This window comes from Leptonychotes weddellii, chromosome 2, assembly GCF_054177405.1.
Source record: "Leptonychotes weddellii isolate Sample4059 chromosome 2, ASM5417740v2, whole genome shotgun sequence".
Lineage (NCBI taxonomy): Eukaryota > Metazoa > Chordata > Mammalia > Carnivora > Phocidae > Leptonychotes > Leptonychotes weddellii.
The window spans coordinates 168,355,259-168,368,500 of record NC_138370.1 but is presented as its reverse complement, the minus strand read 5'-3'; the positions used below and the strand labels follow the sequence as shown (position 1 = coordinate 168,368,500).

Here is a 13,242-nt window from a genome sequence, read left to right as displayed (position 1 = left end):
AAAAAGCCTGTTAATGTAATTCACCACATTAAAAGATGAAAGAAGAAAAATCATATTTGATTATCTCAAAAGATGCAGCAATAAAAGCTTATGATGTGATTCAACACTTGTTCTTGACTAAAAACTCTAGCCAGCTCGGAACACTTAACCCAAAAGAATAAGATTTTTGCATTTTGATTTAAAACAAATCTGCTAGATTCATTTATTTTGCTTGCATAAGAAATTTTGTAAAAAAAAAATGATGTTTTTGAATTATGCTTTTTAATAATTTCAGAACATTCTGACATATATAATTCTTAGGAACTGGTTTCGTTTAGCTAAATATTAAAATGTCAGAGAAGTCATAATCAGAAGGTTAATTAGCACAAGGGTGGTGAACAGATCCTATCTCTTGTACAGTTGATCACTTCAGATAGATGATCTTGTACAACAAGCATCTGTTATAGATTAAACTGTGTCCCCCCCACCACCAAAACTCATATGTAGATGCCCTAACCCTCAGTGTGACTATTTGGAGATAGGGATTTGAGGAGGTCATTAAGGTTAAAAGGGTTCAGATGAGTGAAGTCCTAATCCAATAGGATCAGTGGCCTTATAAGAAGAAGGAAAAGAGTTCTCTCTCTCCATCTGAATCCACCAAGGAAAGGCTGTGTGAAGACACAGCAAGAAGGTGCCCATCTACAAGCCAGGAAGAGAGCTCTCAACAGAAATTAATGCACTGGCACCTTGATCTTGGACTTCCCAGCCTACGGATTGTGAGAAAATAAATCTCTATTGTTTCAGCCACCCAGCCTACAGTATTATGTTAAAGCACAGAGCTAACTAAGACAACGTCCACATTTCTTTTTTTTTTTTGCATTTAATAAGACCTACAGCATTTACTGTACACCAGGACTTGGCAATTATTAACTTAGTAATTCTCATAACAACCCACTGGAACAGTTACTACTATTAACTTCATTTTACGGATGAGGAAACTGATACCTGGAAAAGTTAAGGAAGTTGACCAAGATCCCTCACTTCGGATCTGACACTCACCTCCACCCTCCGTGCTCTCCTCCTGGAGCTCACCTCCTCAGTGCTCCTCCTTGTCCCCCATCCACCCTATTTTCCCTCTCTCACACCACACTTTAACTTTCTAAATCTCTCTTTTACATCATTAATTCTCTTTCTGTCACAGGGAGTTTGACCCCTCCTTCACTTTAAAAAAAAAATCATGACGGGTGACTGGGTGGCTCAGTCAGTTAAGCATCCGACTCTTAGTTTTGGCTCAGGTCATGATCTCAGGGTTGTGAGACTGAACCCCAAGTTGGGCTCCACATTCAGTGCAGAATCTGCTTGAGATTATTTCCCCTCCCTCCCCCTCTGCTCCTCCTCCTGCTCTCTCTCTCTCTCACTCACTCAAATAAATAAAATCTTTTTTAAAAATCATGACTTTATTAATCACTTTTAAAAGCTCTAGCTGATTCCTTTTCACATTTGCCTCATCTGCTTGATAGTATCTCACTCTTCTTTCATGTTTTCAAAGCCTTCAAGTTCTTTTATGATCATTGTTTTTTAATATTCTCCATCTAATTATTGTATTATCAGAAGTTCTTGCATATCTAATTGTGTCCTCTGGTTGTCTTTGGACTCTTGAATACTTCCTGCTGTGTTGGCTAATTTTGGATTGTGAGCTCATCTTCAGCAAGGTTTATCCACAGCTGTCCTGAACTAACTACTTGAAGGTGTAATCCTCCAGAAAAGTTTTGTATGCGCTCTTGCCTGCACCCCGGGTGTAGGAGCCTGAGGCCACCTTTTAAAATTCGTCACTTAGGGGATCCTAAACAGTATAAGAAATATAAATAAGGCAAACAGCATAGTGTAAGCCAATGGTTATGAATTCTCTGGAGAATATTTTTCCCACCACAAGCAAAGCACAAACTGAGACTTATTTTGGTATTGTCTCCTTGTACCAGACTATTAATAGATAGGGTTTTTTTTTATTATTTCTTTCAAGTAGGCTCCATGCCCAATGCAGGGCTTGAACTCATGATCCTGAGATCAAGAGTCGAATACTCCACCAACTGAACCACCCAGGAGCCCTAATAGTCTATTTTAATTTAAAGATGTATTCTTTCACCTCTGAAAGTTTTTATTATATTATTTCTTTGATAAATTCTACCTTTTCATTTTCTTGGTTCTCTCTTTCTATAACTACAAATGTGGAATTTCTTGGGGCACCTAGGTGGCTCAGTTGGTTGGGCGTCCAACTCTTGGTTTCAGTTCAGGTTGTGATCTCAGGGTCATGAGACAGAGCCCCACATCATGCTTGGGCTCCTTGCTCAACAGGGAATATGCTTCCCCTCTCCCTCTCCCTCTGCCTCTCCTCCAGCCCCTCCACACGCTCTTTCTCTCTCTAAAATAAATAAATCTTGGGCACCTGGGTGGCTCAGTCAGTTAAGCATCTGCCTTCAGCTCAGGTCATGATCCCAGGGTCCTGGAATCAAGTCCCACATCTGGTTCCCTGCTCATCGGGGAGCCTGCTTCTCTCTCTCTCTCTGCTACTCCCCCATACTCGTTCTCTCTCACTCTCTCTCGCAAAAATAAATAAAAATACTTTAAATAAATAAATAAATAAATCTTTTTTTTAAATGTGGAATTTCTTAACCTGAGATCCCTTCATTTTCTCTGTAATGCTTTTTTGAAGGGCAATATGCTAGTTTTTCACTGGAAGATCCAAAAATGTCAACATCTGGATTCTGTTCTTTGTGACCATTCTGTTTCTCCAGAAAATAACTTTCCATGTTTTCCAATTTGGTGCTGGTGTAGGCGGGACAGGGAGAGGCAAAGGTATATGTCTGTTCCTTCAGTTCTGTGAGAAGGAAAGAGCCCTGCGCTCCTCTCCATTTCCTACCCACTTTTCAGCCCTGAGGCACACCCACCCTCTGCTGTACCTGGGAACTTGAGAGCAGAGTGTCTCTGGCTCAGCTTCCCTAGAGAAGTAGCCTCCAAGCCTCCAATCTCCTCTGGGGTGGGGGTGGGGGGAGTACAAAAAAGGGGAGTAAGGAAGATGGTCATATTTCTCAGGCTGCCAGGGTTAAGGGAGGGTCCTGAGGATCTAGCCCCTCTATATAGAGCCTGTCACATCTTCTTGCATTTTCAGCCCCCACTTGCCTTGATATCTGACTATATTCGTTTCCTGGGGAGGCCATAACAAAGTACCACATAAATGGTGAGAAATGTATTGTCTCACAATTGTGAAGACAAGAGGTAAGAAATCAGATGTTAAGAAATAAAGTAAAAATAATAATAATATAATATAATATAATATAATATAATATAATATAATATAATATTAGAAAGGAAATCCAGTTTTGGCAGGATTTGTTTCCTCTGAGGGCTGTGAGCGAGAATCTGTTCCAGGCCTCTCTCCCAGCTTCTGGTAGCTTCAGGCCTTCCTTGGCTTGTAAATGCTGTTCTCCCTGGATCTTCACATCATCTTCCCCGTGTGCGTGTCTTTCTCTGTCCCCAAATTTTCCCTTTTTATAAGGACACAGTCAGATTGGATTAGGGTCCACCCTACTGACCTCTTTTTAAGTTGATTGCCTCTATCTAGATCCTCTCTCCAAATAAGGTCACATCCTGAGGTCCTGCAGGTTAGGACTCCAACATACCTTTTTTTGGAGGGACACAATTCAACCCATCACAGTACTGAGCCAAATCCTCTCCAGAATCCTGCAGAATGGATGGGCTCGTTTCCACATTCTTATGCCTTCCTGCCTCCTCCCACCCACACACACATACACAGGCAAGGACACACGTGGATACACTTAAACACACACACACACACACCAGAGAGCTTGGAGTGTGGGTTTCCTTGGTCTCTTCATTCCATTACTCTTCCATCTGCTTTGCCTCTTCTCCCATTACCTTTGCTTTTTTTTGAGCCATACCATTTATACTCTCTTTCAGCGATTCCAGCAGGATTCAGAGAATAAGCAAAGATTAACCCTTTACATTCAGCTCCACATTTAACTGGAAAACACTCGGGTGCCACACTCACCGATGCCTGTTAGCATTGCCACAGAATCTTTCTGCAGATAAGCCAGACACCCGGCCCTGTAATGGTGACCTCGCATGATTCTAAACCGCACGCCTCTGAACATCGCCTTCTTTTACCAGAAATGCCCAGCGACCCTGATGACAGGAGGGAGGGCATGGCTCCTAAAGCTTCACCTAATTTCTGATCAGCTGCCCCAGGCTGATTCCTCTTTGTCCTTCTCCAGCCGGCTGTGCTCCTCTACTCACCCAGGACGTTTATACTCCACTACTGGAAGTAACCTGTCACTTTAAAAGAAAAAAAAAAAAAATGAAGCCACCAAGTGACCTCCCTTAGGAACGCGTTGCTAAGCGGGTGTTTTGCTCCCAGATGGCTACAGCCTCCCGGGGAGCAGCCCAGCGCCGCCCCAACGTTCAGCCTTTCCCTTTGGATTCTTTTAGAAGATTCAACAGTAGGACTCGTCTCTCTCCACTTTTACTTTCATGCCAGAAAGCGGAATCTGCAAAGTGCTTTGTAAAGTTCCGTAAGGTAATCCGTTCTTACCGGGAAAGGGCTGCGGCAAGGGTATCCTGCCTCCAGTGACCCGCGCTTGGGGTTCAGCCTCTCCCCTCCGTCACCCTGAGGGGATTTACTGAATTGTAAGTGTAGGGGTTCTCATCACTGTGATTTTCGTTTTACTTTCTGGAATTGAATCATAGAGTATTACTGGGGCTGCTTTGATTTGAGCGGCCGTCTGGTGTCTGGTTTGCAGGAAATGGAAGTCTGGCTCATCACTGCCCCTGGGTGGAATTCCTCCCAGATGGTCGCTCTGCTTCCTTTCTGGGATTTTCGTGCCGTCCTGTTGCATTCCGGTGTCCCAGAAACATTTGCTGCATGTTGCATTTCTGAGCCTTTCAGTTCGAATTGGTTCAAGGGGTGAAGTGCTAGTTATTGCAAACTTCATTCTGTTTGGCAATAGTCAGAGAGCCATTACAGACAAAGGGAAGAGGATCACCACTTCAAAAAATCACAAGAAAATCTTCTGGCAGTTATTTATACTGCTAGTTTGCCTTCGCTGAAGAGAGGTGCTATGGAAAGCTAATAAAGTCTCATGGGAAAGACATGTCTGTTATTGGATTTTCATATAACCTCTTCTGCAAACAAATTCAGCTCCAGAATGAAATATCTCTCTATGTCTATCTCCTAGAGCACATTTAAAGAGCTGTTCACGCCAACATTTATCGAGCATGAACAATGCACTGAAGTGCTAAAGTTCAGAGTGTACAGAAATGCATTAGACCGGTCAGAAGCTCTGAGTTTACTTGGAAGACAGACCTATAAACAGATGCTAACAGTACAAGGAGCTAAGCACCATCAGATATTTATAAAAGAGTCGAACATGCTCGAAGCACAGTGAACTACTCCTAGGGAGGGCCTGAGAGCCCTTAGTTCATCATGTAAATGCACGGGGCATAGACCACAGAGCACAGCTCAAGTATGGCTTTTATACGTACTCTTCCAGGGCAATGTGCGTTATGTCTGACTAAATGATTCTATAAAGCTCTATGTCACTAACCTCATACAAAGGGAAGCTGCGGCTGGACTACCTTGTAGAATTAGATAATGAACTTAGAAGGGGTCTGTGTGGCACCTGCCAGGGTTCCGGGCTCCAACCCTAACAGGCTAGGACAGAACACGCTAAGCACAGTACACAGAGAGGAAATGCCCATGGGCATGTGGGGCTGGGGTGGGGGGTGTTTCAGAAGCAGCAGAGAGCTTGTTTGGAGGTTCTAGTCGGGGAGCGCAGCTACTCGTATACCCTTGACCGAAGAACGGTCCTCCCCTATCGGGGAAGGTCGTCCTCTTCGACCGAGCGCACAGCTTCTGGAGGGACGCACATGGAGAGGTGAGGGAGGAAGGGGACACCCGCCTAGCCAGCCAGATCAGCCGAATCAACCCTGGCAATCAATGGGGTGACAGATGTCACAGCCAGAAACACCAGAGAGAAGGGAAACTGCTCTGGGCCCAGCTGGGGGAAGGGAAAGTGAATACCTCATGTTTTAGAGCCAGGAGGTTGTAAATGGGAACCAAAGATGGTAATGGGGGGCTTGAATGTCGCCTCTGATCTTTCTTATGATTCCCCTTCTGTCCTCTAAGCTCTTTTTCCAACCCCACTCCTTTCTTCTACTTTCCCTCTATAACATCACCTTTTCTTAATGATAACACTTACCCATCTCGAGAGCCTGGTCCATGCTAGGCGTTTTACCCACCCACTCTATCATCTAGCCCTTCTAGAATCATCACTCTTGGAGGTAAGAATTATCATCACAGGTGTACAGGCGAAGAAATGTATCTCAGAGGCGTGAACATATTGCCCCGAGATCACACAGCTGATAAATAGAGCTGGAATGGGAACCCACGTTTAGATAATGTTTTACAAAGGTCTCAGTATTTCTATACACCCATGTTCGCACTGTTTTGGAATAGGACGCTCATACTGTGTTAGTCTTTAAGTAGCCCGAGGTGAGATGCAGTGCATCCCATGTCATATACCTTCATTCTTTTCCCTACATTCTGTAGAATTTGTCACAGCGTCCTCCAGTTATGACTCTGATCCACTCGTGACTCTCAGAGACAGTCCATTTGTTTGGATGAAAGTATCAGTACTTCCCTAGAAAAATGTCTTTGGGTTTCTGCACTAAGTTAAATAAATCATTGACCTAAAGTAGCCAAAGCCCTTTCTCACTGGGGCAATACTCTGCAATTTTCAATCGTACATATTTCCAGGATAGTGGACTAGCATAGACTAGTCACTAACATCATTACAAAAGCAGGAATAAACAGTGGGACAGAGAGGTAGAGTGGCATGGGGAGGACTGTGGGATCAGCAAGTCTTGGGGTCGCATTCCAAATGTGACATTTAATCACTATAACCTTGGACAAATCGTGTAACCTGCCAGAGGCTAACCTCAGAGGAAGCCTTGGTCCCTCCCATGGGAACTGAGGCATGTACAACAGAGCTGTCGTAAGGTCTGGGGCTATAATACATCTAGAGATAGCACAAAGTGAGTCTGCAGTAAATCATGGCTCTTATTTTGATGATTCCAATAGGAATGCATTAACAAGTGCTCAATGCATTTGGTGATGACAAGCTGCATCTTAAAGTCGGGCAGTATTGATTTATCTTTTCTTAGGAACCACGCTCACGAAAAAATAAAATTTGATGTCATTTGATTTCCTGAGAAACTCATTCAAAGGTAATGATCAGGAAAGGATGAGGAGAAAAAAATCAACTCCGTTACATTTTTCATTTTTACATCTGTTTCTTTCATATCTAACTTTTTTTTTAATTTATTGAGAAAGAATCTTTCTTTCCTAAAATACGTCACAGTTCTTTTTTTTTTCCAGCTCATAATTGCCGGAGTTGTTCACTAGAGAGCTTTCACGTCCGTTGGCATTTTGTTCTTATTCTCTGCCCTTTGTTCTGTCTGGATCACCTCCTCTGTCCTTTTATCTTCTGAGCTGCTGTGATCAGTTTCCTTCCGCCGTTTCTGGGAGGCTATAAGGAGGTCTGGAGGGGAAACCACAGATTTTCAGATGCTTTGTATCCCTGGAATATGCTAATTCCCCTTTAGGGTCAGGGCAACCTTGAACACCTCAGATGAGCTGCTTAAATGACAGGGTCCAGCTGAGATTCAGATCCCAGGATATTAGGAAGGGCTTATGATTCATCAGCCACAGCTGTTCTCCCCGTGTCCTCCCATTTGATCTTCACGGCAGCCCCGAGAGGAGAATGAAGATTTAAAGGGGCTTCAGAAGGTGCCCACAGGAGACACAGTCAATAAATAGTGATGCAGTCATTCGTTTGAAACTCATTTATTGAATGTCTGCTGTGTGCCATATTCTTAGACTCTGGGGGTAAACAATAAACAAATGTCCCTGCCCTCTTGTAGCTCATATTCTAATGGGAACGGGCAAACAATAACAAATAAATATGTAGAGAGGTGATAAATACTATGGAGAAAGAAATCCTTATAAGGCAGTCAGGGAGTTCCAGGAAGGTGAAGGAAGCAGGTTATCATTGTATTATGAGTGTTCTAGGAAGACTTCTCTGAAGGGTCTCTGTAGGGTCCTGAAGGAATTAAAAGAGACAGAGAGCTGTGCAGTTATCTTGGGCAAGAGAGTTCTAGACAGAGGGAACAGCAAATGCAAAGGCCCTGAGGCGAGAGGATTCGAGTGCAGATCATGTAGAGCCATGTAGGCAATTGAAAGGGTTTGGGATTTTACTCTGTTGAAAAAAAGGAAGTCGTTGGATTTTGAGTGGAGGAAGGACATGACTGCACTGGAATTTTAAACAATTCACACTCTTCAAAGAACAAACTGTAGGTGAGCCAAGTGGGAAACAGAGAAGTTAGGAGGGTCTTAAAAGAGTTCATGGAGACAAGGGTGCCTGACCAGGCTGATGACAGTGGAGGGCTTGGAGGTGGATTGAGGTGCTTAGAGGAGGTTGGATTCTCAATATAATTTGAAAGCACAGCTGACAAGATTTCTGTGGATTGTATGTAGTGTGTCATATGAGAGTCACAGAGGAGTCAAGGACTTCAAGGTTTCTGGCCTAAGACAAATGAGTTCTGTCTATGGCAACAAGGAAGGTTGCAGCACAAGCAGATTCGGGGGTGATGACATGGAGCTTCATCTGGGGCATGTTAGGCCAAGTGAGGGTATCCATCAGGCATCCAGATATTTGAGTCTGGAGCTCTAGGGAGGTGTGTGGGCCCAGGGTGTAAGTGTGGGGAGCAGCAGTGGACAGGCGGCTTTGAAAGCCAAAGGCAGGGTAAGACCACCATGAGATGAGTATGGGCAAAGCGGGAGCCCCCATGTGGTAATCGGGGAGGTGCAGGCAGATCAGAGCAGCCTCGGAGCCTGAGACGGGGGAGGAGGAATGCCAAGAAAGAACACCTCCCAGAGCCAAGTGAAGAAGCTCTTTCAAGAAAAAAGCAGATGATGGGTCACTTTCGTTACTAAATGCTTCTGAGGGTCAAATAAGATGAGCGCTGAGGATCTATCATTAGATGTGACGAAGCAGGGTCACTGGAGACCCCAACAAGAGCAGTTTGATGGAGTGCTCAGCCCAGCAAACCGATTCAGAAAAAGGGTTTGAGAAGCTTTCCTGTAGAAGGTTGAAAAATTGAGCACTAGCTAGAAGAGAAGTGAAGTCCAGAGAAAGCCCTATAAAGAAGGGGCCAGGGGCGCCTGGGTAGCTCAGTTGGTTAAGTGTCTGCCTTCAGCTAAGGTCATGATCTCAGGGTCCTGGGATCAGGCCGCGCATTGGGCTCCCTGCTCAGTGGGGAGTCTGCTTCTCCCTCTCCCTCTGCCCCTCCCACAACTCGTGCTCACGCACTCTCTCTCTCTCTCTCTCAAATAAATAAATAAAATCTTTTAAAAAATAAATAAAAAAGAGGGGGCCAATTGAAGTACTTTGTTCAGAGAGGGAAATGAACCAATATAGCAGGAAGAAGTGATTATCCAGAGGAAAGGGGGAAATTGTCAGCTCAAGGTCCCAGAGGAGGGTATGTGATGGGGCCCGGTACACAGGCTGAGGTCCCAGCCTAGATGGGAGCAGGGATGGGCACAGTAGTGAGTGGAAGCAAAGTAGAGTGGGAAAGGGGCAGGGGGTGGGGGGAGCCCCCTCTGGTGTTGTCTCTCTGTTCAGTGAAATGAGAACCAAGGCCAAGGGGAGAGAGTGAGGAAGGGGTGGGAAGGTGGAGGTTTGAGGGGAGAGGAGAAGCTATGAATTGGTTGCCCACCAGGGTCCTCTGACTTCAAGGGCAGAACTCTTTCTCACTCCCACCTGCTGCACAGTGGCGCCAGGTTCAAGGCTGGGCTTATTGCTGGGCTCATGGGGTCAGAAGGGTCTGGCATCCTTCCTTTTCCTCTGGGACTCATTTCCACCAATCTAGGCCTGCAAGCACATATTCCTTAGGAAGGAAACATCTACTCAGCTCCCACACTTCACTAACCATCGAGGTCAGCTTCATATTCATGGATAGTAAGAAAGATGTTTCACTGATTTTCAAAGGTCTGACTTCTTGGTTTTTTGTGTTTTTCCCCCTGTCCAGGAGCAGCCATCGCAGCTAAAATGAATCCCAAGGAAGAAAAAGTAAAAATAATTACAGAGGTAAGAGGCTGCTTAGATGTTCCCCTAAAGGTGTGTTTGTATGTGCAAAGATGCATGTCACACGTGTTTCTGAGTGAGGACGTTAGGTCAGCAACAAGCATTTTTGCACACCTGTTTCACCCAGAGGGTGCTGTCAGGCACGCGGTGGGGACGGGGGCTGATGTGTAGGAAATGCATCCTTGCAGGCTCTCCAGGGGCGCACCTCTCTGTGAATGCTCTGAAGCTGCTTGGTCACCATTTCATGAATTCCAACACACAGCGGTCTTGAGTTACCACCTGCTGCTGAGTTAGCTCTGCTGAAGCACATTGATTAGTAGAGAAAGTCAGAGTGAAGGTAATAATCATAGATTATAACCACTAATAAAATCCTCTGTCTCAAGGAGTCCTGCAATTTCCAACCCATCGTGTACAAAACATCATTAAACACTATCTAGAACAGAGAAGGAAGACCATCTCCTGTTGGGAGACCGTAGACCTCTGAACAGAGGAGAAGCTACTGCTCTCAAGCCTAGCTTCTCTCCTGGCTCCAGGGCCCACTGACTTGAGACCACAGAGGCAGAAATGGAGAAGATAGGCTGTTTTCTATTGAGGACTTCTGAAGCCAGAAGGAACACATTACACAGCTAACCCACAAGATACCCAATACTGACAAACCACATAAATCTACATCTGCTTATGCATTTATGCAACAAACATTTATTGTGCCTCTGGTCCCTGGGGATACAGCAGCAAACAAAACCCTGTGCCTTCATGGAGTTTACATCCTACCTAATTTGTGGTCTACTACTAGACAGTTTTCCACTGGTAGAGAATCAAAATATTATTGGAAAGCAAAAACAAAAAAAACCCCAGATTTCTCACAAGTCTATTCTAAGCCAGTGAGAACTTAAACATGGATTAAGGGCCACATTTGCACACCTCAGTCTTATCAACATCCTATAATCTAAGTTGGCTAGCTCCTAAGATAAGAACACCCCCTACCTGGTGGCCCTGAACCATGAGGCCCCGGTAAGAATGGGGCTCGCACCCAGAGGGTGAGTCGGGGAGATCAGGTCCCTTGGACAAAAGACAAGCCCAAGCTCTGCACATTCCCTGGTTGGGACCAGTTCCCTCTGCTAACCAAAGTTCTTGCCATCTCTAAGCTGTACAACCAAGGGCAGGGATGGGCAGTTGGAGGCTGGCTCAGCAACGTGCATGACGTTTCTTTGAAATCTTAAATCATAGCATTAAAATCCATTCTTTGTGTTCCAAGTTTACTTCAGTATCAAAATAAAAAGGGGCGCCTGGGTGGCTCAGCTGGTTAAGCGTCTGCCTCAGGTCATGATCCAGGGTCCTGGGATCGAGCCCCGCATCGGGCTCCCTGCTCAGCGGGGAACCTGCTTCTCCCTCTTCCTCTACTGCTCCCCCTGCTTGTGCTCTCTCCTTCTCTCTATCAAATAAATAAATAAAATCTTTGCTTAAAAAATCCCAGTTTCATATTGAACACCTTTCTAATGAATTCAGTGTAACAGGGACAGGGTCCGGGTTTACCTTGCAACCTCATTTACACCCAGAGGTGCCTCTGCCCCCGTTTATAAAATTCTAGAATTGGAGAAGTTAAAACTTGAACACTCCAGAGCATTCAGCTCTAACATTTTATGACTAAAACTTTAGAAAGTGTAATACGGAAAAAGAAAACAAAGTTTGCACTGTGAAAGAATTTCTCTGTTTTCAAAAAGACCCGCAAACATTTTCTTTAAATTGAAACCTCATGGCGATTGAACATGTATCTTCATTATTCTGGACTTCAGACTGAAGCTGGAGGTGCAGAGGAGCCCGGCCCTTGAAACCCCATCTGATTCTGATGTCATCCTCTGCTGGGGCCCTCCGTCTGGACACACCGGCTGTCCTGGCAGATTCACTTGTCCTTGACCGTCATTAGATCATGCATTTTGAGGCCAGGGAGTCTCCCCGGAAGCACAGTGGATGTCTTATGCACAAACAAGGATCTGGGCCAGTGGAGGCTCCAACGTCACCTCATTTACGACGTTTCCATTTGGATAGAAATTTTTGAGACCATGCTTATTCTGAGAAGAGTAGGAAGATGCTGGTGGCTGCTCAGACCGGGGCTACTATCCCTTCTCTCACACTCAACTTTCAGGGAGGGGGCAAGATGGCCATTTTAATGTTAATACCTAAAGTGCACCCTTCTTCCTCTCTTACTGGGCTTTGTTTCCCAACTGACACACAGACCGAGTGATGACTCGTCCCTTTGCATTTTTTCAAAGGAGTTCATTGAAAATGATAAGGACGCAGGTGTGGGAAGACAGAAGAAGACCCCAAAGGTTGCAAGACAAAAAAGGAAGAAACGGGTAGGTGGGGCTAGGGACCACGTGTCTGTGCATCGGGCCGATCCAAGGTGCTCCCACCTGCCAGGGACCACACCTCCTCCTGGGGGTGCCCCCTGGAAAAGGCAGGGATGCGGCTGGAAGGTGCGGGGTGTAGGACCTGTGTGGGGCCTCACAGGTGACCCCCACGAGGAGGTCCTGGTCAATACCCTGGGCGTTTTCCTTCTGAGGTTCCTCCCATCTCCTGAGAGAAGTCCAGACAAGAGGGAAGGCGGAGTCTCTTGACTGTTGTCCTCAAAGGCCATGAACTGAGGCTGGCGATAGATGGCAGTGCAGGACTACTAATCATGGGGAACTCCCCCTTTCTCCAATTTCAAAACCCAAATTCAGCTTCGGTCTAAATCAGAGGCCCACCCCCCCACCCCCCAGCTCTCCTCCACTGGAGTGACCCTCCTTGGCTGGGAGCATCCATCCCCCTTGCAAGACCAGCCTTCTCAAGGTAAATAAATTCCCATGTTCAGGAGCCCCTGTTGTGGGAGAAGGGGAGGCAGGGAAGATCTTGCCGAGAGGCAATTTGCTTGGAATAATGGAGATGCCAGCAAGGCAGGGAAGGGAGACAGCGCCATTTTGAGCCTGGGCCACGTGATAGGGATGCCTGGAGAGGGTGGCCGGGAGGTGGGGAAGGCACCGGGGGAGCTGAAGTCAGGGAGAAGACC

General features: G+C 45.6%; 1 protein-coding gene across 1 annotated transcript in view; it reads left to right on the top strand.

Moving 5' to 3' along the window:
• The first annotated feature begins 4,380 nt into the window (after window positions 1-4,380).
• The window catches only part of CC2D2A (coiled-coil and C2 domain containing 2A), a 121,344-nt gene continuing 112,482 nt past the window's right edge, over window positions 4,381-13,242 (top strand). The window contains exons 1-3 of the mRNA XM_081813176.1: window positions 4,381-4,570; window positions 10,141-10,199; window positions 12,467-12,550. Coding sequence (XP_081669302.1) covers window positions 10,161-10,199; window positions 12,467-12,550 — 123 coding nt within the window. The 5' untranslated portion in view covers window positions 4,381-4,570; window positions 10,141-10,160. The remainder of the gene's footprint in view (window positions 4,571-10,140; window positions 10,200-12,466; window positions 12,551-13,242) is intronic.